General features: G+C 42.0%; 3 protein-coding genes across 4 annotated transcripts in view; 2 read left to right on the plus strand and 1 right to left on the minus strand.

The window, feature by feature from the left end:
* LOC122888421 (trichohyalin-like) overlaps positions 1 to 26,550 on the minus strand; it is an 81,236-nt gene that overhangs the window by 377 nt on the left and 54,309 nt on the right. The window contains exons 5-8 of one of the 2 annotated variants that reach the window (XM_044222858.1): positions 3,879 to 3,953; positions 3,577 to 3,663; positions 2,823 to 2,894; positions 540 to 669 (exon numbers count right to left, since the gene is read on the minus strand). In XM_044222858.1, coding sequence (XP_044078793.1) covers positions 3,885 to 3,953 — 69 coding nt within the window. In that variant the 3' untranslated portion in view covers positions 540 to 669; positions 2,823 to 2,894; positions 3,577 to 3,663; positions 3,879 to 3,884. Of the gene's footprint in view, positions 1 to 539; positions 670 to 2,698; positions 2,895 to 3,576; positions 3,664 to 3,878; positions 3,954 to 26,550 lie in introns of those variants that run through there. The other variant, XM_044222857.1, reaches the window with a different exon arrangement.
* LOC122888424 (proline-rich receptor-like protein kinase PERK9) lies at positions 5,914 to 7,847 on the plus strand. The gene is made up of 2 exons (XM_044222862.1): positions 5,914 to 6,640; positions 7,005 to 7,847. Exons 1-2 carry the CDS (start codon positions 5,914 to 5,916, stop codon positions 7,337 to 7,339), a joined length of 1,062 nt encoding a protein of 353 aa, XP_044078797.1. The 3' UTR covers positions 7,340 to 7,847.
* LOC122888422 (CLOCK-interacting pacemaker-like) lies at positions 10,916 to 25,336 on the plus strand. The gene is made up of 4 exons (XM_044222859.1): positions 10,916 to 10,963; positions 12,262 to 12,469; positions 21,842 to 22,020; positions 23,312 to 25,336. The coding sequence occupies exons 2-4, from the start codon at positions 12,262 to 12,264 to the stop codon at positions 24,557 to 24,559; spliced, it is 1,635 nt and encodes a 544-aa protein (XP_044078794.1). The 5' UTR covers positions 10,916 to 10,963; the 3' UTR covers positions 24,560 to 25,336.

The raw sequence follows: 26,550 nt of genomic DNA on the forward strand, positions 1-26,550 counted from the left end.
CATGTGGATTTACAGCAGGCTTATTTTTTTCACAGAGCAGAGGCAGCAGTGTATTACATAACAGTGTTGGGGGGTGGGGGGTGGGCTGTACAGTTTGCCAGGCACCATCTTATCAAGTTCCTCCTGCTGCTCCTCATCCGCATGTGCATGCTGTCATGTTTACACAGGAGGCATAGGCAAAACACAAACACTACCATTCTCATGAATGGCTGTCTTAAACCTGCAGCATTTTGTTTATATCAACTCCCATCATAGAGCACATTGTGGTGTCAAAAACAAAGTTTTCTTATTCAAATGATGATGACAACACTTTACAGTTCACAAAAAATACACTTTCATATTTCTATTCCTACAGGGGCTCAGAAGTGCTACTCAGTAGAGTTAATAGTGGCCGTAAATGAAAGTTTTATCTGTGTATTCATTTCTAGTATTTTGTAGCACAATTTACTAGTAAAAGAAATAAGACAAACTTTAAGGGTTGAATGTTTTGAAATTGTTGAGTGTATTAATGATGTGTTTGGGGCACCCTGGTAGCTCACCTGGTAGAGCACGCTCCCCATGTACCAAGGACTCAGCCTTACCGCAGCAGGCCGCATTCAAATCCATTCATCTTCTCTCTCTCTCTTTCTTTCTCTCTCTCTCCCCCTTTCCTGTCTTTCTTCGGCTGCACTATCAAATAAAAGCAAGACAAGTTTATTTGTATAGCACATTTAAATAACAAGGCAATTCAAAGTGCTTTACATAAAATATAAAAGCAACATAGGGCGTGAAGTCAAGATATAACACGAGAGTAAAAGTTATTAGTGGTGCAGTGTGAGAAATGAATCAATATTTGATTAATTAAAGGCAGCAGCAAAAGAACTGAGAGTTTAAGCTGACGTAAATGGACTGTACCTGTATAGCACCTTTCTAGTCTTCCAACCACTCAAAGCGCTTCAGAATCAGAATCAGAATCAGAAATACTTTATTGATCCCCGAGGGAAAACTCTTTTGTTACAGCAGCTCACTGTCACGTCAGTGCACACAGGAATAGAAGTACTAAGCAAATCAAAATATAATCCACTATAATACAGGTCAGATAAATTAAGTACAAAGTGGGTATAAGTATAAAATTAAAATAAGTGTAAAGTACAAAGTGGATTTACCGGTTGATGATAAGTATGTACGGTATAATAATACAATGTAATAATATAAGTAATAAGTAATAGTGCATGAACTGTCAAGTTAAGTGTAGCTTATTAAGATTATTATGAGACGGTGGATATTGCACAGCAGTAATAGAAGTATGAATAAATATCAGTAAATTAAACTGAAAACAGTATATTACACCGGAGTATTAAACAGAGAATATTGCACAATTATTTCAAGTATTGCAGTGATGTTAATGGTCCAATGTCCAGTTTAATGACTTAGACACACAAAACACTTTCTACTCTCATTTTCATAAAGAGCGTAGTTTAAATTATACTTACACACAAGTTAATCAAGTTTTGAAGAAAAGGGAAAGCTAAAAGTTGGAAAATGTAAGGCAACAAGACGGAGCTACGGCAACAGGCAGCATGCACTTTGGCGCATGCGCACATGCTACACTACATATCACATTCACACACTGATGGCAGATGCTAACTGCTCATCTGTCCAAAGAAACTAAGTAATCATTCACACACACTCACACACACTGAAGGCACAGCGGGAGCAGTTTGGGCTTGTCTTGCTCTTCGACATGTGGGCTGGGGGAAGCCAAGGATCGAACCTCCGACCTTCCAATTGGAAGTCAACCCGTTCTACTCTAAAAACTGAACGCTGCTTCTCCATGTTTAGTTTTGACTCTGGGGACAGAAAGCAAACCTGCCCCTGATGACCTGAGAGGTCTGGATGGTTCATAACGTAGCAGAAGATCAGAAATGTACTTTGGCCCAAAACCATTCAGCGCTTTATAAACCAACAGTAGTATTTTGAAATCAATACTGTGACAGACCGGAAGCCAGTGTAAAGACCTCAGAATTGGAGTGATGTGATCCACTTTCTTGGTCTTAGTGAGAACTCAGTGTTCTGAATCAACTGCAGTTATTTATTTATTTTATTTTTTTTCACATACACTGTATCTGTTGGAGACACTCACTGCTTGTCTAATTTTCTGAAATTTGTCAGTGAAGGAGGCAAATTCATTGCAGGCCCTGGTAGATAGAAATTAAGAGGATACTGACAGAGGAGGGTTTGTTAGCCTGTCGACAGTAGCAAACAAGGCACGTGCAGCTTGACCAGTTTGAGCTAGGTTTTTGACAGCTGGTAGGCCAGCTACCAGCTACTACTGGTAACACCAGCTACCAGCTCCTATTCTTACCAGTTATCAGCTTAGATTCATACCAGTTACCAGCTGCTTTTACCAGCTACCATCTTAGATTATCACAAGTTACCAGCTCTTATTACCAGGCCCAACTAAGATTCATACCAGTTACCAGCTCCTATTGTTACCAGCTGTCAGTTCCTATTGGTGAGACCAGCACCTGCTAAAATTCACCAGCTTGTAGGAACTAGTTTTTGGTTTACAAAGGAAGTGCTATGCCTAGCTTTTCAAATGTCTTTAAAAATGTACTTAAAAAACCCATATTATCTAACATACTTAATTGCAGCAAGATGCATGTTTTGTCTACAATATACCACCTAATGCTATTTAGAAAAGAAAACAAACTGAAAATTCTTTGAAAATCTTTATTTTGTGTATCAATTATTTTGCCATCAAACATCTGATGTAGATCAAGTGAAATTAACAATGTTTGGGTGGACTTTTTTGTTGATGTTTTTTTCCTTTATGTATCTACCTGCATTTGAGTGTCTTTTTTAAAATTCCTCCTCTGACAGGTTTTTGGCCTGTAGCTAGTCCTGAAAACAACCTAGAGAGAGGGAAAGAGAGCATAAATGGTATGAGTCTAAGTACATGCTGTATTTAAAAACAATTCATTCAGTCATTTATACATTCACCTTATTCACTTAGTTATTAATTTAATGGCCATGGCAACGATTTTAACGATTTAACGATTATAAAATTGTAGATATCAATTTAAAAAAAACATTTATATAATTTTACTTTTACAGATGGGATTCTGATACATAAAGTAGTAGTCAGTGCTGAATGCGAATATAATACATGCACCAAGTATGGTCCATTAAGTCCTTAACAGTTCTGACAACAGGAGCTTCAACAGGAATGTGCTGCTCCAAAAGGAATGAAGTAGATATAGACTGGAAGTAGACTGGAAGACAACACGATTTTGAGCGGTGACCACAACTGAAGATTGTTTTTGAAGGATGAACAACATGTTTGTTTTGGTTTCATTTTCATTGCTCTTTCTAGCATTCTGGCTTCCAAAATGGCTGAATTGTTTTTGTAGCCCTGCCACTGCGTCACCCCATAGATTCAATATGGCACCGGATCGGTGCTCCGTAGTGACACAGTGGTGGTGCGCTGGCAAAAATAGTTTGGCCATTTTGGAAGCCAGGAGACTGAAAAGTTGGATGGAAGTGAAACATAAACAAACATGTTGTTGTGCACCCTTCAATTTTTTGTGGTCCTACCTTTAAATATACTCCAACAGGCTGAGGAGGTTGATCAGTCTTCTCAGTTCGATGGCAGTGTTTTGGGACATCCTCTGATGTAGGTGGCTGAAAGAGAGGGTGGAGAGGTGAGGATTTCATTAATTCCAATTCCTAATCTTAATTATTACAGTCATCATTGATTTTTTTTTAAAACTAGAAGCAAAGAAACTAGGCAGTCAACAGTCAGCTTCAAGAAACAACAATATGTAATACCCTGTGCCAATGCAATATCATATGTTCAAATGAAAAGTAGGAGCTCTTAAATCAGTTAACCATCCTACCGTGCATCAAATAGCATCCAGTTGTGTGATCTGCCTCCTTCTCCTCCTCATACTTCCATTTTCAGTCAGGTTAAGCTGGAACAGACCATCAGATTAATGAAACTAACAAAGACGAAACACCCAACACATAATTATTTCCACCAGCATACATATTATTTTAGTATTAACAGTCAGAAGGGAGCATGTACTGAACAACTAAGAACACAGTGGATGACAGGTAGAACATGGCTGTTTCCGATATCACTCCCTCGTTCACACATTCATTCCTCCCTGTGTGTACTCTCAATAGTTTACAGTGAGCAGTAAATTGAGATTTCAGACACTTATGAATCAACATCATTTTGCATCATCACTGACAGCTGTAGAGTCGCACAACATGGACACTAATCATTTTTGTTAAATTGAGGGAACTTTTGAGGGCACTATATGGAGCATAAATTGCAGAATTGTCAGAATTCAGACACTCAAATAAAATGGTGGAGAGTAAATACAGTGCACTACATAGTAAATAGGGAATCATTTCGGCCATATGAGTACACTTGCAAAGCCAGGCAAAATTTAAATATAGTTCAAAGACAAAGTTTGACTTGAAAATGAGGAAAAACGCTACATTTGGATGGGACATCACAGACTTTAAACTGTGCAGAAAGAAGGAAGCTCTGACCTCAAACCTGATTGTGTAGTATAAATGTAATTTATGTTTTCTCCCACTGAGTGATGGTGATGCTCCTAATTCCATTAGTAAAAATTAAACATATTTAATTAATCTTAATGGGAACAACCAGAAGATCAAATGGCTAACAATTAGCCTATGATCATTAACACCACACACTGTATGATTTATCTGCCAACAGTCAACACCAGCTCAAACAGGCTGAAAACAGACAAGTCGTGGAACTCAAATCATATTCATAATCTGCCTAACACATGTAATGTGTTTGTGCTCACCTTGACTTTCATCATTAATCTCACCATCTGTTAAAGCAATAACTTACATCTATGTTAAGTTGAAATGTTGTGTTCCCAACCAAATGCCTTGCAAAGGTAATGATAGAGAGAGATGACCTCGATATGGTTAAAATTCCCTGTTAGTTACTGTAAGGCTGAAAATGGATCACAATATTCATAGTAACGTTACACATTAATCTGTATGTTGCTTGCTCCTACATTATCTCAACTGAAGTTAACAATCACTAAAATAGCTAACTTGAGGATGTGCTGCTGTGACAGTAGCATCATTTGTCTGCCTCATACTTTAATCAGCTAGTTTGAATAACCAGATAGATTTAGCTAATACCAGCATTAGACTGCGGTTTCGACCCGATTTTCCGCCATTTAGAATTTTGTCCAAATCTGTTTTTCCGCTACTCCTCCTACAAATTTTGAGCAATCATTACCAAATTTGGTACAGAACATCTCTGGACTAAACCAGAAAAAGTTACTGGATTTTTTGATATTCCATTTATATATTTTGCCATAGCTGGCCCTCATAGTTTGCTCAAAAGTTCTGGGCAGGGCTTATATTACAGAAAATGTCATATCTCCTGAATGCTGTCACAGTTATGCCAGGCCTCACAGCCTGTAATCACCCACACCTGCTCCCAATCACACTCCTGCTCCCCATCAATCCCAATCACAGACAGTATAAGAACACTCCACTCACTTCATTCAGGGTCCGACCTCGTTCGCGTATAGGACTCTATGCACCATATAACACAAGTGCTCTTTGTGTTAGTTTACAGTGCTTTGCCCCGTTTCCAGTGTGTCTCTGGTTTCCTGTGTCTCCTGTGGTTTCTCCAGTCCTCCGTGGCCTCTCCATTCCTCCGTGGCTTCTCCAGTCCTCCGTGGATCCTCCAGTCTCCTGTGGCTTCTCCTGTGATCCCCCAGTCTCAGTTTACTTCAGTGACCTCCCTACATCCACTACTCCTTTCCGATCACTCTCCTGGCTGTCATTAAATAAAGTGCATTCCTGTCACCCTCGGTGTCCCCCTCCTGTCGGCAAACCGTAACAGAAGGTCGGACTGATACCGCGAAGATGGCAGCTAGTGGTCCTGATGGCCCCTACCTCGATCTATGGGGCCTGGTGCAACGGTACCTCCTCAACCACCCTCCCTCCCTCCTGACGGCCGGTGAGTTGGTACAGCCAGGGACCATCTCAGGCTCAGTGGGGGAGTGTGAAGAATGTATAGTTAAGTGTTACCTGGTCTTCCTCATAGACCCAACCCAGTACCTGACCGACCGGTCCAGGGTGGCCTATATGGCGCTCCGGGTAACCGGCCCAGCACTGCGCTGGGTGGGGTCCCTGGTCCCCTCCTGGCAGGAGGAGGTGGTCCTCAACTCTCTGGGCCGGTTCATAACGCTCCTTGGCAGGGAGTTTGGGCCACCAGACATGTGGTCATCAGCTAGTCGTCATCCTAAGCCTCCGCCTCCCAGCAGCTCGCCTGCTCTGCCTCCCATCTGCTCAGCAGTTCCTGTCCCCGCTGGATTGCCGCTGCCGCCAGCCTCCAGTTCCAAGGCCCAGCCACCGCCACCAGCCTTCAGTTCCGAGGCCCAGCCACCGGTTTCCATCCCGGAGGCCCAGCCGACCGGTCTCCCGCCCTGCTGTCCCGTCGCCGGTCTCCCGCCCTGCTGTCCCGTCGCCGGTCTCCAGCCCTGCTGTCCCGTCGCCGGTCTCCAGCCCTGCTGTCCCTTCGCCGGTCTCCAGCCTTCGCTGCCTCCTCCCGTCTCCAGAGGGTCCCAGCCTTCGGCGTCGCCTCCCCGAGATGACCAGCTCCACCTGGGTCCAAGCTCTGGGTCGTCCGCCCGAGGTGACCAGCTCCACCCGGGTCCAAGCTCTGGGTCGTCCGCCCGAGTTCCCAGGCGCCACTCCGGTCTCAGCTCCCGGCCGTCCGCCCGAGTTCCCCGGCTCCACACCTATTCAGACTCCAACCAGCTCCCCGGATCGGCTTGCTCCCTATGGTGAACAGGCCACCACGTTGGGGGAGGGGGTTTTCGGCCCTCGGGAGCTGGCCGTGGAGGGGGGGTACTGTCACAGTTATGCCAGGCCTCACAGCCTGTAATCACCCACACCTGCTCCCAATCAGAGGGTCTCCAGAGGGTCCCAGCCTTCGGCGTCGCCTCCCCGAGATGACCAGCTCCACCTGGGTCCAAGCTCTGGGTCGTCCGCCCGAGGTGACCAGCTCCACCCGGGTCCAAGCTCTGGGTCGTCCGCCCAAGTTCCCAGGCGCCACTCCGGTCCCAGCTCCCGGCCGTCCGCCCGAGTTCCCAGGCGCCACTCCGGTCCCAGCTCCCGGCCGTCCGCCCGAGTTCCCAGGCGCCACTCCGGTCTCAGCTCCCGGCCGTCCGCCCGAGTTCCCAGGCGCCACTCCGGTCTCAGCTCCCGGCCGTCCGCCCGAGTTCCCCGGCTCCACACCTATTCAGACTCCAACCAGCTCCCCGGATCGGCTTGCTCCCTATGGTGAACAGGCCACCACGTTGGGGGAGGGGGTTTTCGGCCCTCGGGAGCTGGCCGTGGAGGGGGGGGGTACTGTCACAGTTATGCCAGGCCTCACAGCCTGTAATCACCCACACCTGCTCCCAATCACACTCCTGCTCCCCATCAATCCCAATCACAGACAGTATAAGAACACTCCACTCACTTCATTCAGGGTCCGACCTCGCTCGCGTATAGGACTCTATGCACCATATAACACAAGTGCTCTTTGTGTTAGTTTACAGTGCTTTCCCTCGTTTCCAGTGTGTCTCCAGTTTCCTGTGTCTCCTGTGGTTTCTCCAGTCCTCCGTGGCTTCTCCAGTTCCCTGTGGCTTCTCCAGTCCTCCGTGGCTTCTCCAGTCTTCTGTGGATCCTCCAGTCTCCTGTGGCTTCTCCTGTGATCCCCGAGTCTCAGTTTACTTCAGTGACCTCCCTACATCCACTACCCCTTTCCGAACACTCTCCTGGCTGTCATTAAATAAAGTGCATTCCTGTCACCCTTGGTGTCCCCCTCCTGTCGGTAAACCGTAACAAATGCTTTGTGCTATTGCAACCACATTTGGTGTACATGTAGATATGTCTGACTGACAATGACAAAGCTTGTGCCATTTGGCCAATAGGTGTTGCTGTATTAGCATCATCAACTATAAAGAAAGGAATCTCTGTGTATATAGTGGTGTGAAAAAGTGTTTGCCCCCTTCCTGATTTCTTATTTTTTTGCATGTTTGTCACACTTAAATGTTTCAGATCATCAAACAAATTTAAATATTTGTCAAAGATAACACAAGTAAACACAAAATGCAGTTTTTAAATGAAGGTTGTTATTAAAACTGCATTTTGTGTTTACTTGTGTTATCTTTGACTAATCTTTAAATGTGTTTGATCTGAAACATTTAAGTGTGACAAACATGCAAAAAAATAAGAAATCAGGAAGGGGGCAAACACTTTTTTACACTACTGTATACACAGAGATTCCTTTCTTTATAGTTGATGATGCTACTACAGCACCACGTAGTGGTAGTAGCAACATGTGTGTATGACTGTCCTTCGCATATGTCGAGAACCATTCATTCAATCGACTTCACACTTGGTGGGTGTATTGCTGAGGACCCAAGGGAGTGCAGTGTCCATGTAAAGTCAATTGGATGAGCAGTTGTCAAGAACACTGTAAGCAGCCATATCACGGTTCTCAGCAACGCTGCAAGCAGCACTTCCGGGGGCCAAGCAATCGGCCTGCTCCAAACGGGCATGAATTTCAAAATTAAAGCCCTCTAAAATGTCATATATGAGCTACGTTCCCTCTAAATTCAGAGTGACATTAAAAGGAAACTCCCTATTACTCTGTCAATTTGACAATATCAGCACACTATGATGTGTAATTTCAAAGCCCTTTATTTTTCCTATAGCTGTCATTCCTATTATTATTATTATTAATTTATTAATATTACCGCTACAATTACAATGAAAGGTGCTATATAAATAAAGTTGAGTTGAGTTATCAAGAGCACAACACAGTTCTTTAGTCTAACCCTAACTCTGTCCTGGGGGTTGTCAACATGGATGTTAAAAACACCAACAATAACTACACAGTCAAAGTCAATACAGATTATACAGCAGTTCAGTAAAGTCATCAAAAAATTTGAACAGTATTTAGGTGGCCTGTAGCTATTTAGAAATATAGCTTAAGAAGAAGAATTCAACTGAAGAGCCGCATATTCAAAAGAAGCAACATTTCCATAAAACATCATCTTGCATTGGAGGGAATCAAACAAAATGGCAACTCCGCCACCTTTCTTATGCACTCTTCCTTCGCTCATAAAACTGAACTTGGGAGGGGTAGACTCAATAAGAATAGCTGCACTGTTATCTTTGTCTAACCAAGTTTCAATTAAAAACATGAAATTAAGATTGTGTTTTCACGATAAAATAATTGATTGATTTGCCTTGTAGCCCTGATCCAGCAGATATCAGTTAGAGCTTGCTGTATTTTCTACACAAATAACTGGACATGCTGTGCTTTTATTAGGCTGGGGAGACATCAGATGGTTCTGATGCAGCCGTGGAGGGGCTGGGCACCGTAACTGTGAGAAATGTGTCAAAACAGGCTGAGGAATTAAAGCCAATGCTGGAGGTAGACGCCGAGGCAGGTGAGGGAAAGAGAAAATGGAAGTAGGGCGAGGGGTAAGTTTGGTTCCAGCAGTGACCAGCTCTTTCATCTAGTCAGTGACCACCAAGAGGGGGGAGGAGGGAGAAAGGGTGACTAGAGAGGAGGGTGACCTGGATAGGGTTTTGGGGTATAAAGAAGGTGAATCCTCACCGGTGGTTATTGGTGAAGGGGGTGGAGACTCTTCTTCTCAGCTCTGATGTCTCTCATGAGCTCCCTTCAGGCAGTGGCTGAAGGTTTCAAGGTTCTGCAGCATTCTGTTATGTCTTCCTCCTGTTTTGATTCCTCTTGTCTCTTGTCATTGGCAGAGGGAACAGATAGGTGATGCAGGAAGTAAAATAGGTTAGAGATTAACAATTTTACTTCTGACTTGTTAAGGCAAAGTCCATCTGCCTTAAAAAGATGTCTATGGTCCCAGAAAAAAATTAAATTGTCAATAAAGTGCACTGAATGGACGGTGCATGCAGTTGTGAGCCAGGTGTTCAGTGCCAACAATCTGCTGAATCTTTCAACAACTCTTCTGACTGGTGGTAGAGGGCCACTGATAAACACCTCAGCATTCAGAGAGCTGAGAGTGTTCAACAGATCAATAAAGGGGGGGCACAATGCAAATACCACCTAGAATTTATTATTATTTTTTAAATAGTAGAATAGTAATTGTAGTGTTAATATTAATAAATTAGTAATAATAGGAATGACAGCTATAGGAAAAATAATGTCAGTATTAGTAACAGAGCCAATAACAACAACTGTAGTAGCAGTTGTCGAGCAGAAACACAGGGGCAGCAGGTGGCCCACAACCACAGATCCAGTCACTGCAGCTCCGGAGGCAGAAATACCTGCTGAAAGCGACAGAAGGAGAGAGGAGAGAAACGAGAAAGCACAAAACTACGGGAGAGAGAAGATGTTGAGTTAGTAACATGCAGTAATGGGATAAAAATGCATACAGATGGACAGGGAGAGAAGGAGAGAGGAAAGAGGTGCATCATGGGAACTCTCCCGGGAGTCTAGGCCTATAGCAGCAACATTATGAATAAACAAATTATCATCCACTTAGTGATAAATGTGTAACAGTGTTACCAGGTTTAAATGTCATATATGGCATCATGTACAGCATCTGTTATATATAGACAGTAAGTATACAGGTCCATGTAGGTTTGGATTTTGTTTTCCCTTAATAATAACACCAATCTTCAATTAAAAACATTTTGTGTTTACTTATGTTATCTTTGACTAATATATAAATTTGTTTGATGATCTGAAATCGGGGGTGCAGAGCGGCTAAAGCTCCTGCCTCCCAATAAGGAGATCGTGGGTTCGTGGGATCGATTCCCGGACCAGACCAACATCACACAATCTCTCTGGGTGGAGTCTGCATGTCCTCCCCGTGTTACCGTGGGTTCTCTCCGGGTTCTCCGGCTTCCTCCCACCGTCCAAAGACATGCATGTGTAGGTTAATTGATAACTCTAAAATTGCCCGTATTGAATGAATGTGAGAGTGAATGGTTGTCTGTCCTTGTCTGTGTCTGTGTTAGCCCTGCGACGAGTTGGCCACTGTCCAGGGTGTACCCTGCCTAAGGCCCAAAGTCACTGGGATAGGCTCCAGTCACCCGCGACCCCTAACGGGACCAAGCGGTAGAAAATGGATGGATGGATGGATGGATCTGAAATCGTAGAAAAGGTTTCAGTCGTAGTCATCTGGACACTGTTTTCAGAATCAAGACGTTTCTGGACGAATGAGGGACTACACCGTCTTATTTTGAAGAATTTTGGGCAGAAAACCGTGGATCTGGTTCGGGAACTCGAAAACACAGCCAGGAAATTAGCAGACCACAGGAACCATCTCCGTTTTAATCTAAGATGCAGGCAGAACAAGATTATTCCCAACACCACAATTGATAATGACTTCCGGATGGGAGACGAAACGTCTTGATTCTGAAAACAGTGTCCAGATGACCACGACTGAAACCTTTTCTACGATAGAACACTCCTGGACGAATGAGGGACTACTCCGTCTTATGAGGATCTGAAATATTTAAGTGTGACAAACATGCAAAAAAATAAGAAATCAGAAAGGGGGCAAACACTTTTTCACACATATGTAAATACATAGGCACATTAATGAGAAGAATAAAATCAATACAAGTTAGGGTCAATTTAAGTGATCTTTGTGTCCCAGGAATGTGTCTGTTTATCTCTTCCCTGAGAGGGACGAAGAGTGGAGGGCTTAACAGCCCCAACCAGCAGAAACACACAGTCCTCTGTGTGTACTCTGCATGGTTGTAAATTCAATCTTACATTTTCTTTCATTTCAAGCTATGATCACTTTTCTGGTTAGATATGAACATATAACTTCTGAGTCATTATCTACTCAGAGTCTAAACACACTATATTAATTAATATAATAATGGAAAACCTATATACTAGCACCTCCGCTTGCTTTTCTGGTGGAAACCAAACATTGGCTCTTGAGGGATCATGGAATTGAAGACACAGACCAACTCAACATAGATTATACACATTATAATTGGTCCCCATGTTATTAGGTGTTTCCATGTTAATTATTCAGTTGTGTTAATAATGTGTTATGATTACGATTCTGATTGCTTGTGCGAAAATGCTTAGCCACAACCTGGTGAACTTGACCCCCAGCAGTATAAAACAAAAAAACTATAATCTACATGTCTTTAATATCCAATGTTGTGTATCTAAACAGTAAACATTTGATTGTTTGCTTTCATTTTTAGATGTCTGGAATGCCAAAGGAACAGGGGCATTTTGGGGAGCAGGCAACCCATAGCACCTCAAAGACTGTCAAGGATAAGAGTAACAGTGCCACCCTGCGGGCATCCCAGGGTGGCACCGACAGGGAGCAATTTGGAATGGGTGACATGAGCAACTGTATGCTGCACTGTGATTCAGAGAAGGATGCTGAAAAAGACTCAGGGTACTCAGGTGAGCAAAGGTCCATTTGTATACAGATTTCATTCACTTAAAAAATGTTCACAGAAAAACACAGTTTTTCTACCTTTCATAATGTCAGTGCTGATGAACATACACTCGGGTTCAACTAATATTGGTTTTAAAAAGCTTACATGACACCTGATTATTTATATATTTATTTATGTGTTTTTTTATTTTTCTTTAACTGGGAGTGTCCTTGAGAATAGTGCTCTCTTTTTTAGGAATCCCCTTCTTACTCACACAATTACAAACATTCACACCTGGAAGCTGCTGGAGCTGAGCAGCTCCACTGGAGGAATTTTTCTTCCACAATATGGTGGTGTCGGCAGCTCGCTAACCTTGGGCTAAAGGACGTCTGTCGACTGTCGATGGAGTGATTCGGAATATTAGCAGTCGGCATCAATTCAAATGGTAAAGGAAGCCTCTTGTAAAATTCCTAACTTTTGCTGATATTCACACCACTCTGTCTCCAGTCCAGATAATCCATAGACCCAGGTAATGCAATTTAAAACTTAAAGCAGCAAATTATTAGGAAACTTTGTGCTGCAGGGGGTTCTAGTGAGTTTTGATACATAAGTCCTGAATTGTTGTTGTTACGTGTTATATCTTAAATGTTCGTGTGTATGTGTGTGTGTGTGTGTGTGTGTGTGTGTGTGTGTGGGTATGGGTAGTATAATAGATCCAGAGTGTTGTAGCTATGATGAGGCCTATTGTCTTTTTGTCTTTTTCTAGACAGAATTAGTGCTGGAATGAGGCACCTGGAGATTACAGTGCACACAAGATATTCCAGCTCTAATTTTGTTAGCTAGCAAATGTCTGGTTTGTTTGCCTTGCTTAGGTCTTCCAGTTTGTGATAGTCACATGGTTAAGTGTATTGTCTTGTGTTTTCATGTGACAATCGTAGTGCTTGGCAGTGGCATTAATTTAAATCCACTAACAGATGAAACTCCCTTTCCTCCAATTCGCTAATGGTTAAAATGTGTGTATCCTCTGATTCCTTAGTGGTTAAACTATGTGTTTGTTTTTCTGTTTTTTTCTCTGATTCCCCAGTGGTTAAAATTTGTGTGTTGCCTCTGTATCCCAAGATGTCAAATAAATGTGGACTCTTAAACATCAGATCTCTGTCATCTAAAGCTGTACTAGTGAATGATTTAATATCAGATTATCATATTGACTGATTTTGCCTTACTGAAACCTGGCTGGGTCATGAAGAATATGTGAGCCTAAAAGAATCCACTCTCACATTCTTCAAGGTACCGGCCGAGGAGGTGGAGTTGCAGCCATCTTTGACTCAAGCCTATTAATCAAACCTATAACTCATTCGAAAGCCTTGTTCTTAGTCTTTCACACCAAACCTGGAAAACACGACAGCCAATTCTATTTGTTATAGTGTATCGCGTTCCTGGTCCGAGTTTTTATCAAGTTCAGTTCTTAAAAAAGATAAAGTGATTATTGTAGGTGATTTTAATATTCATGTAGACGTTGATAATGATAGCCTTAGTACTGCGTTTATCTCATTTTTAGATTCGATTGGCTTTTGTGTACATAAACACACTCACTGTTTTGACCACACCCTCAACCTTGTTGTGGTATATGGCATTGAAATCGAACATTTAATAGTCTTTACACAGAATCCTTCATTATCAGACCATTATTTAATAAGTTTTGGACTCCTATTACTACACGGCATTAAGCAAAAACTCCTACACAAGAGCGGCGACTGTGGCTTAGTAGTAGAGTGGGTCATCCACCAATCGGAAGATCGACAGTTCGATCCCAGCATCCCACATGTCGCAGTGTTCTTGGGCAAGACACTGAACCCCAAATTGCTCCCTTTGGTGTGTTTGTGAATGATTAGTTAAGTTCTTTGTGTGAAGACTATAAAGGCGCTATACAAGTACAGTCCATTTAGATGTCTATCTGATAGTGCTGTAGCTAAATTTAAGGAAGTGATTCCATCTGCATTTAATTCAATGCTATGTCTTAGTATAAAGGAGGATTCCTATGCTAGTTTCAGTCCCTCTTGATCATCTTGTTGATTGTGCTGCAGGCTCACTACGAACGAAACTTGACTCTGTTGCCCCTCTAAAAAAGAAGAACTCACAAATTAAAGCAAACATTGGCGTTCCACCAATCTGGCAGAATCTTGTTTAGTCTGGTGTTGGGATTCAGGTAGGGCAGGTTTGGTTATTAGCAGAAATATCAAAAGATATGTATGAATATTATTACAATTATTAATATTATCAAAAATTTTAATATGGATTAATAATTACAGGGCACCACCCTGGGATCAGCGACTAATAACCAAACATGAAAAACAGTCTCAAAGGTGGCTGTCCACCTAAAAATGCTGACATTTAGTGTACTATCTTACATTAATAAGGGAAACAGTGAAGGGTGAGATCTGAGCACTGGCTGTCACAACCAGCTGTTATCACAACACGTACACACAATAACCACAGGCAACTGCTCTTTAAAAGATACAATAAAATGAATGAATTAATTAATATCGTTTATTTAACCTTAGCATTGATTAACAATCAATAACTTCAGTCAACAACCACTACCGTCTAGTCTAAACACAATAAGCACACAACAATCCTCTCTCCCCCATGGAGAAACTGGGGTGCCTTCTTATAGTACTGAGAACACCGGGCCCAGGTATTCCCAATAAATGATGACCTGACCACACCTACACCTACTGGCCATCTTCAACAGAAAACATAGACAAAGACAAACAGCCTGTCCAGAGCCAAAAGAACCCCCACCCCCCCAAAAAAACGGGGTTCCAACAGGAACCACAACAAAAGAATAAACAAATTCTCAAAACAAAATATACAACCTGAAAGCAACACTTTCCCCCAACCTCAGCACCAGGATCCTGCTTGTACACTGCATAAGGAAGAGGAGAGGTTAATATAGCACAGATTTCATCACATCATAGGGGCGCGTGACAGCACATCCACTACTACATTGTCTAACCCTTTAATATGGCATATGTCCAGACAATGAGACTGTAACATCAGAGACCACCTAATTAATCTTTGATTAGGGCATTTCAAAGACTTCAAAAATGTAAGCGGATTGTGGTCAGTAAAGACAACAACCAGCACTCCTTAACCCACATACACATCAAAATGACACAAAGCCCAGACTAAAGCCAAAGTCTCCTTTTTGATCACAGAGTAATTAAGCTGATGTTTGTTAAATTTCTTAGAAAAGAAACTTACAGGCCTATCCTCCTGATTGTCAGACTGCATCAATACTGCACCTGCCCCCACGTGACTGGCATCCACCTGCAGCTTGATCGGCCAGCACTGGATCACTACACAAAAGGGCCTTGATGTTCTGGAAAGCCTGCTGACAAACAGGAGACCACATATATGTAATATTTGCCTTTAACAAATCAGTAAGGGGAGCAACAACAGAGGAAAAGTTTCTACAGAAACTGTGGTAGTATCCTACCATTCCCAAGAACCACATTAGCTCCTTTTTTGTAGTTGGGGAAGGAAACTGCCATCCAGCACCTTTGCTTGCACTGGCCGCACTTGGCCCTGGCCCACAACATGTCCAAGGTACATTACTGTTGCACGAGCAAAATCACACTTCGCTAAACAACAGTCAAACGTGCAGCAGCCAAACGTTCAAACTATGAGCGAATGCGCAAAACATGACTGTCCCAATAGACAACCACGTCATCCAAATTAACAGCACAACCTTCAAAATCACCAACCACCATATTCATCAAACGCTGGAATGTTGCTGGTGCGTTCTGCAAGCCAAAAGGCATCACTATGAATACAGGCCAGATGGACTTATAAATGCAGAAATCTCTTGTGCTCTTTTGGACAACGGTACCTGCCAATAACGCCCTCTAGATGACATACATACCAACCAACCCCATCACCGATCCTGGTCCCTCCACTCAGACTGCCAGGGAAACCCCTACAATCAACCACACCTGGGCGCGCTCAAACACAAAGAGGATAACTGATTAAATGCACACAAACAAAATGCCTAGGAATCAAAATTGGACAAGCCCCCAATTTGTCATGGTTCTCAAAAACCATGGCAATTAACGGGAGGTGACACAACAAGTTAAAGCAAAGAAACCATTTATTTGAAACTAACACAATGAGGTGTGGCAGTCAGTGAATCAGTAGTGTTGGTGTGTGTGCATCCGTTATAGTACTGGGAACACGCCCACACGCCCAGGTATCCCCAATAAATGATGACCTGACCACACCTACTGGGGATCTGCAACAGAAAACAAAGATAAACAGCCCGTCCAGCAGCCAAAAGAGGTGGGGCAGTCACAGTGTGTGGAACAATAGAAAGGGGGGGTGCAAGGCAGATGACGGACATGACCACATGGGTCTTCATCATGCATAGAGCCAAAATGGTGGGCAGACCCGCAAAATTTAAACAAAGGGACAGAGCTGAAAAGGAGGACATGCTCTAATTGTCCTCAAGATAGCGAGCAGCTTAGTTAGCTATGCTGTCATGGTATCTGGGAATATAAGATGTGTGTGTAAGTGTATATGTACGTGTAAAGACGTGTAGGTTGGTGGAGAGGAAAGAGAAAGAAAGCACACAGAGTAAGGCACAAAGTATCTCAAATGCCATGATAAAGCACAATAGCTGCCCCTTTATAAGCAAACTTTCATTCACTAGCCGTGTTAAATGGTAAATGGACTGTACTTGTATAGCACCTTTCTAGTCTTTCAACCACTCAAAGCGCTTCATACACTACATATCACATTCACCCCATTCACACACTGATGGCTGATGCTAACTGCTCATCAGTCCAAAGAAACTAACTAATCATTCAAACACACTCACACACCGAAGACACAGCCCTTGGGAGCAATTTGGGGTTCAGTGTCTTGCCTAAGGGAAACTTCGAGATGTGGGCTGGGGGAAGCGCCGACCTTCTGATTGGTGGACGACCCACTCTACCACCAAGCCACAGCCGCCCTAGTCCAGTGTTATTGGACTTTGGTCTGATAAAGCACAGTTATTTGCTTCCACAGTGGCTAAAGCTAACACAGTTAAATGGCCCAACGGCGTGGTACCGATGCAAAATGGATAATTCATAACAGAAGTTATCTCATTGCACTTAGACTGCTTTGCTCCTATCGACCTTCTTCAACTAACTTCAACAATTTCTTCATCTAAGCCATCAACCTGTCTCTTAGACCCCATTCCAACTAGGCTGCTTAAAGAGGTTTTACCCTTAGTTAGCACTTCTTTACTAGATATGATCAATCTGTCTTTATTAACTTTAAAATAGCTGTAATTAAACCTCTTCTTGATCCAGGGATTTTAACCAACTATAGACCTATATCTAACCTTCCATTTCTCTCTAAGATCTTTGAGAAAGCAGTTGCCAGTCAGTTGTGTGACTTTCTAAATAACAATAGTTTATTTTAGGATTTTCAGTCAGGATTTAGAGTGCATCATAGCACGGAGACAGCACTGGTGAAAATTGCAAATTACCTTTTAATTGCATCAGACAATGGACTTGTCTCTGTACTTGTCTTGTTAGACCTTAGTGTTGCATTCAACACCATTGACCATCACATCCTATTACAGATATTGGAACATAATTGGCATTAAAGGAACCGCATTAAGCTGGTTTAAATCCTATCTATCAGATCGATCTCAGTTTGTACATGTTAACGATGAATCCTCCATGCATGCCAAAGTTAGTCACGGAGATCCGCAAGGTTCTGTGCTTGGACCAATTCTGTTAACCTTATATATGCTTCCTTTAGGCAATATTCAGAAACAATCCATAAAGTTTCATTGTTATGCGGATGATACCCAATTATATCTATCGATCAAGCCAGATGAAACTAATCAGTTAGCTAAACTTCAAGCATGCCTTAAGGACATAAAAACCTGGATGACCTGCAATTTTCTCATGTTAAACTCTGACAAAACAAGTTTTGAGTGAAACCTCCGAGACATGTTATCTAAAGATATAGTTACTCTAGATGGCATTGCCCTGGCCTCCAGCACCACAGAGTTATCTTTGATCAGGATCACATCCTGTTTCATAATGATGCAGAAACACTAGTCCATGCATTTGTTACTTCTAGGTTGGATTATTGCAATTCCTTATTATCAGACTACCCGAATAAGAGAGATCATATTTCTTCAATATTAGCTTCTCTGCACTGGCTCCTTGTAAAATCCCGAATATAATTTAAAATCCTTCTACTCACCTACAAACTCTTAATGGTCAGGCACCATTGTGTCTTACAGAGCTGATATTATAACCCCACTAGAGCACTGTGCTCTCAGAATGGAGGGTTACTTGTGGTTCCTAGAGTCTCCAAAAGTAGAATGGGAGCCAGAGCCTTCAGCTATCAAGCTCCTCTCCTGTGGAATCAGGTCCCAGTTTGGGTTTGGGAGGCAGACACCATCTCCACATCCGCAGAAGACTTTCCTCTTTGATAAAGCTTATAGTTAGGGCTAGCTCAGGTCCTGAACCATCCCTTAGTTATGCTGCTATAGGCCTAGACTGCCGGGAGACTTCCCATGATGCACATCTCTCCTCTCTCCTCCTCTCCCTCTTCATCTGTATGCATTCATATTACATTAATGCATGTTACTAACTCGACATCTTGTCTCTCCCGTAGTTTTGTGCTTTCTCGTCTCTCTCTTCTCTCTTTCTGTTGCTTTCAGCAGATATTTCTGCCTCCAGAGCTGCAGAGTCTGGATCATTGATTGTGGCCACCTGCTGCCCCCCTGTTCGCCAACCGCTGCTACAATTATTATTATTATTAGTCATATTACTATTATTATCATTATTATTCTACCACTACCATTACATTATTATTAATGTAAAATTGTATGTGGACTCTCTCTATCTCTGTCTCTCTCTCTCTCTTTCTCTCTCAACCCAACCGCCAGTGGCAGATGGCCGCCCACCCTGAGTCTGGTTCTGCCCAAGGTTTTAGCCTCTTAAAGGAAGTTTTTCCTTGCCACTGTCGCCAAGTGCTTGCTCATGGTGGGATTTGTTGGGTCTCTGTAAATACTATTATAAAGAGTACGGTCTAGACCTGCTCTATAGGGAGTATTACTTACCTGTGATAATGCATTAAACATTAGAAAGAACAGTTAGAAAGAAACTTATAGGCCTACTCTGAGTAGTGGTCAATGGAAGTGGTCATAATCAGAATCAGAAATACTTTATTGATCCCCGAGGGGAAACTCTTTTGTTACAACTGCTTACTATCACGTCAGTGCACACAGGAATAGAATTTCTAAGCAAATCAAAATATAATACACTATAATAATACTATAATATAGAAATTTCAAATTGTGACTCTGTGTTTTCTAGAATTTGGACATCAGACTATCATCTCCAGCCTAAAGGTTGTGTCACAGTAGACATTTATTTTGATAGATTGGCCACGGCTGCTTCTTTCTGCTCTGTCCCTGCTGGAAAAGGAAAGTACTGGATATGTGAACTAAAAGCATATGACTACCTTCCTATGGGTTGGAGTGCGCAGCCTAGGCTATGTACACAGACATCACTTTGTGTTGAAAAGTGGTGGGGACAAAAGGGCTCAAATGAAAAAAATGTTTTTTAAAGGGTCTTCATATGCAACCCAACCGGCAGCAGCAGATGGCCGCCCACCCTGAGTCTGGTTCTGCTCGAGGTTTCCCCTCGCCACTGTCGCCAAGTGCTTGCTCATAATGGGAATTGTTGGGTCTCTGTAAAAAAAACATTTTTAAAGGGTCTTCATATGCAACCCAACCGTCAGCAGCAGATGGTCGGCCACACTGAGTCTGGCTCTGTTCGAGGTTTCCGCTCGCCACTGTCACCAAGTGCTTGCTCATGATGGGAATTGTTGGGTCTCTGTAAATAATATTATAAAGAGTACGGTCTAGACCTGCTCTATAGGAAAAGTGCAATGAGATAACTTCTGTTATGGCGCTAAATAAAACTCTTGTGTAAACTCTTTGAGTTACTCAACAAGGAAGAAGGATGTATTTGAGAAGCTTTCTTGAATTTGCATGTGAATTACATTTACCAAACACCCCCCAAAGAGAAATTACATTGTCATAGTTGCTGAAGAGATTAGCCAAATGCTCACTGGCAGATTGAATCAGATTGTAATGTTAAATAATCTGTCTGGGATTTCCTGAGCTATATTCACCTTTTGTTGTCACTCAGACCTCTTGATTAACCCAGCCCACAACCTATTGTTTTAGACTACCCTTGTTGTAACAGTATAAAAACTTGCTCTGAATGTTGATCTTCAGAGAGAATTCTACAGCCTTGTTGTGAACTTCTGTTTCCACTGCACAGTGAATAAACCAGCCACAGAATTGGACCTGAAGGAATTTTTCTTCCACACAGTTTATACTAACAAATCACATCTATGTTTTTCTCAGAATTATATTCATGTCAGGGTGTTAAAGTGTCTGAACCAACATTTAGACTACCATGAGACAATAAAACTCTACATTGAACTCACATTAATGAAATTCTTGTAGGGGCAGCAGTTTTTAAGGCAGAGTTATGGACAGAAAGCAATAAAGCTTGCTTAGTTTAATCATTCTGCCAGAAAAGTGGTAAATATACATCAGAAAAAGCTGTCATACCCTTTGCATGTTTAACCCATAACCCTACTGAACATCACATGCTGTGGTATTCAATTACGGATATAAGCTATACTTTAAAGAATAGGACTATCTATCTATAGCTATGGTATATTGATGGCACTGTCAACAGATAATGTTCCATTTTCAACTTCAATCACAACTTGATATATATTTCATATTTTGATACAAGAAATGTATCAAAACATGAAATATATATATATTTTAAGAAGTCACATACTGTCAATAGTTTAATCAAGATCACTGTAAATGAATGCATGAGCATTTGTTTATGTTCAAGTCCAGTGTCTAGTACTCTATTATTATGAGTATATAAATTATGATTATACCTTCTCACTGTAACTCAAAATACATTGCTTTTTTACACCCTTTTTTAAAAATAGAAAAATAAATAAACATTGTATAGCCACCACCTCATTGTCTTAAATTTAATGGTTTATATAGGAACATACCTTCTTACCTTCATGTATCCATACTTAACTTTTACATTTTAAGATGGTAAAAAGACATCAGTTAATCAATGACAGAGATCAATTAATCAAACTTGCTGTTGTTGGCGAAAAACTCATTATACACTTGTTCATAATATGCATTATTTCCTTTGAAAATATTCAAAGAAAGAAAAATGTCATCTATAGGATATGCATTGTTTCTCCTACCTGTTGTATATCTTTCCCCTATCATCTCTACCTCCTCTTACTCTTGGTTCTCCCTCTCCCTCAGAGACTGGTTCAGACTCTGTGCACACTGATGTAGACGACCAGCGCAGCAGTGTGAGCGAACCTCACTGGGAAAGCATCAAAAGCTCGAACAACAACAGTGTGAATGCTGCAGGCCACAACATGCCTCCTTATGAGGAGCTCACCTCCATTTATGTCATCAAAAACCTGGTGGTCAAGCCGGTGAGATATTCAGTTATACATAGCAACTTGCTTTTTTAGGCTTTGTTGCATCATAAACAGAGATCTTTTTTTTTCACACACAGTCCATTTACTTGATCATTACTGTAAAGTGTATCATAATAATTTATTTTATTAGTTGTCGACAGATCAACAGTAATTAATTTTTTAATTGACTAACTGATAGGAATTGTAATGTTTTTTCAAAGCCACTATATTAACTATGTATAACTACACAATAACAGGTCAAATGACATTACAAAATATGGAGTTCATAACTGCTTAATAAACACATATAGCTAACAAACTACTGGGAGTGGGCACAAACACCTGTGAAATACAGTATAGTTTAGTCCAATAGTCCTGGAATATATAGTGTAGGGCTGCAATTAACAGTTATTTTCGTTGTTGATTAATCTGACAAATATTTTATTTATATGTAACGGAGCAAAAAGGAGGTATCAGACACAAGGTGTAAACACAGCACTGACATATTGTCACATCGTTAAGTTCATACGGTAAATGTGTAATACCGAACAGTTACCTATTGTAAAATTTCCTACAGCAGTATTAACTGATTTTTGTGAATGGTCGTATAGTGAATATTGGCCTTAATTCATCAGGGGGACACCAACACGAATCCAAATAAATGCTAATGTTGCTCTATGCCTGGTGGATGTGTAAATAGGTAACTGTTCGGTATTACACATTTACCGTATGAACTTAACGATTTAATAGAGCTTTTTCACTGAAAACAGCTGCCTGCCGCTGCTGGAAACGATGCATATGAGAATGGCGAGAGTGAACCAAAACAGTAAAGTTGCAGGCTGTAAAACCAAAACAATTAGCTAAAATATGCTAAAAAGCTTTGTAGAGCTGAAGGAAACTGTTGAGTTGGAGATAATTTTCTGTGGGTTTGTCAGTACGAGCTACACCTTTCAGTCATTTGATCCATTTCCAGTATAACAATTACTGATGAGCTGATTTAAATATAGAGATGTTGATTTTTTCCACTGTATTATACAGGTGCTATTGTGATAGTATGTCCCCAGTGCATTTGGAATGCATATCAATAGTTAAATGACTACATTGTAATTAATAGTTTGGGCAAATCAAAGTAATTTGTTAGAATGATTACTAAAGTTAAAAATTGTCTCAGTTGCCTCAGTTATTTTTGTGTCCTACTGCTTATCTCTCTGTGACTTTAACCTCCTCCCCTTTTTGTTCTTTCCTTTACTCTGGTCTCTAATTGCTGCTCACATAAAACCCCGCTCACAACCTCCTGGTGGTACAGTCTAGACCGGAGCAGCTTCTGCATGGCCCCCTTGCATGGGGTGGAGGTTGGCACACCCTTACCAATGCCAAAGCGCCCACCCAGCTCTTACTGATCCAACAGCCAGCAATGCCTGCCCCTTCCTCCTCTGTCCCACCTTCATCCAGTCTAGCTGCACCACAAGGTCAAATTAAGAAAGGAGGCAGCCTCAGCAACCAGAACCACAGCAGCAAGAACTCCTACCTGCCCATCCTGAATTCTTACCCTCGCATTGCCCCCCACCCCAGGAAGGACAACCATGAGGGCAAGGGTTCCAAATGGGTAGAGGGGGTTAAGGAGAGTTTCAGTGAAGGCCAGAGCCAGAGCAAGAGAGTGTGCATTGAGGACGAGAAGAAGGAGGCTGTATTTACCACCAGCCACCTCCTGAAGCCCCAGCAGCAGCATCAGAAAGAGGATAGAGTCCATTCCCACTTCCAGTATAAAGGCAGAGGAGGACACAGCTCCTTATCCAGCTCATCTCACTGCTTGCTGCCCAGCCATGCCTCCTCCACCACCCAACACAAGTCCCACCACTGCCAACAAAGCTCGGGCTGTGACAATGTGGGCTCACCCTCCATCTCCAGCTCCCAGACACCCTCACCGCCTTCTTTCTCCGACTCCTACTCTCCTCCTTCTTCATCTCCCTCTTCATCCACAGCTCAGAGCCCATATCACGTGGCTCTGGACAGCTCATCCACTCGCCATCGTCGTTTCCTCAACACAGCTGAGATCCTGAATCAGTCGGGCATGCTGGCCATCACGCTACGCACCAAGGAGCTGCTGAAGCAGAATGCCACCACTGAGAGAGAAATTGCCCAGCTCCGTCAGCATACCCATCTCCTGTGCCAGGTAGCCCAGGCCAGCCAGAACGGGTGCAACGAAGGCTCAGACAGCCTCGACAAACTCCTCCAGGCCATGATCAAGTCAGGCTGCTATCCCAACTTAGACTTAAATAAACAGAAAGCGCTCATCAGCAGCCACCAGCAGAGCAAAACTAGAAGTGAGGAAGACAAAGAGAAGGATAACAACATAAGAACCACTAAGACACAGAGCAACCCACCGCGGGTGGTGTCTTTACACAACATAGATGATGGAACATCACCACCCTCTCCGCTGTTTGCCCCCTCGCCAGACACAAAAGAAAGAGAGCATGCTGATGGTATTCTGGACCCCATGTCCACCTCCCTCTCTGTTTCTTTTCCCAGGTCTGTCCCTGAACAGGGACGCTAATAAGCAGTCATGGACAAGAGCTTAAGTGATCTTACGATGTTGCCAGAGAGCTCAACTCACAAACTATCTCCTATAGCCTCGTGGGGAAGAGGACATGGACCTCTAATGACTGGCAGTGTTACATGTGGACCTAGCAATACAGGAGAACATGTTTTTTTTATTGTGCAAAATGTCAGTGTAAAGCTGAATATGACTAGTTGAAAGGGTAGAATGATGACTTTTTGATTTACACACATGATTTAATGTTGAACATGAATATGAATATTTTCATACTTTTAAGTCAGGGATTTGCTCATTTCAGGTGTCCAATTTTCATTTGTATTTTCATCTTCTGTGGACAGCCCTGTCATTTAGGTGGTCATATTCACTGTCAGTAATGGATGTCCAATATGTCCAGTATGTGACAAGAAGCAGTCAGACAACTGAAACATGTTTACAAAGAAATAGAAAACATGAGTTAAGTACTGTTGTCATCACTACTCAGGTCTGTTCCCGGCATTTACAGTATAAGCTTTTGCTTTGATGTGTTGCTTCTAAGAGTTTGACAGAAGAAAAGATCACTTCACAAAGAGGCTGACAAGCTTTTAGTAGTTATCCCAGTGTTTTACGATTACGGTGGCTCAGTTTTCACTAAAGAGTTTCAGTGTGCTATACTCTACTTAAAGGTGGGGTATGTGATTCTGGAGAAATCAAATACCATGACAAATACCATGATATACACAGCAAGTAATGTAACTAATGTTAGCCTGGTTGTGGGTTAGCAAACTGTCGCTACAGTTGCTGCTGCGAAGCTAACAGCCAGAGAGGACGAGACGTTTCCCAGAGCCAGCACAGCAGCTCCAGACAGCGATACTCACAACTCTCCTGCTACTATAGCTAACATCACAACAACAGTATATCTGGGCAAACTAGAAAGTAAGCTGAATGTCTGTGGGCAAGTCATTTAACGTTACCTGACACACAAATCATGGCTGAAACAGCTGGAATAGTGCTGTGTGGCTCGGTCCGATCCACTTCATTTGTTTCCCCATTTACAGAGCCAGAGCAGTGTACAAACACTGCAGTTACTGAACGGACAGCTAACTGACTTTCTAAATATCTCCCTTAAAACACAAAATGCTGTCCATACATACAGAGTGCAAAACACTATAGAATACAGACACCTCAAATCAGCACAGTTTCAGTGCTTATTACTAAGTCTACAGATCCCTGAATCAATGCAACATGTGTTTGCAAGCATTTCTCCTTATTTTAATATCATTACCCTGGTGAATAGCATTGCAACATAACTGTAGCTTACTGTATTTTAGATGATTACAGTAAACTTACAGGTGATAAATAAAAAGGTTTAATATATTGAATAACAAACAACTTCATGGGGTATACACAGCAGAAACAGTAAACCGAACAGACACAATCATCATTTTATCTTGGCTGGCTGTATGAATGTAGATTTACAGTAAAATCAGAATCTAGACTTCATTCATCTATATTTACAGTAATACAGCATATTCAATAAATACAGTCAACATTTTCTAAAGTCATTCTTACACTGCGTCATTTCAAATGCTGACTTCTACATAAATTGCACATTTTGTTTGTCACTGTTTCTCAATTTTGGTGAAATGACCACCGCAGACTGAGTTTTGATAATAATTAGTTACTGTTTGACAGAATTATTTGATAGCCCCAAGTCCATAATTGCTTCTTACTGAAGACATAAATCTTTAAAAACAGCTCACAAATATACCACAAATATACAATACATTTTTTACAAACGGTTCAGGAATTTCCTAAAACAGCTAGTTGCTATAGTTTTTTAGCAAACATTAGTTTAACAGGAGGAAACTGTGCATTTTAGGGACTATTTTCAGCTGTGGATTAATTAGGGCTGGGTATCATTCACAAAATGTTTGATTCCGGTACCGATACCTTTTTACACCGTGCACTTGACTCAACCTGGATAACTGGACTACAATTAAGCAAATGAA

Source organism: Siniperca chuatsi, linkage group LG14 (genome assembly GCF_020085105.1).
Source record: "Siniperca chuatsi isolate FFG_IHB_CAS linkage group LG14, ASM2008510v1, whole genome shotgun sequence".
Classification (NCBI taxonomy): Eukaryota; Metazoa; Chordata; class Actinopteri; order Centrarchiformes; family Sinipercidae; genus Siniperca; species Siniperca chuatsi.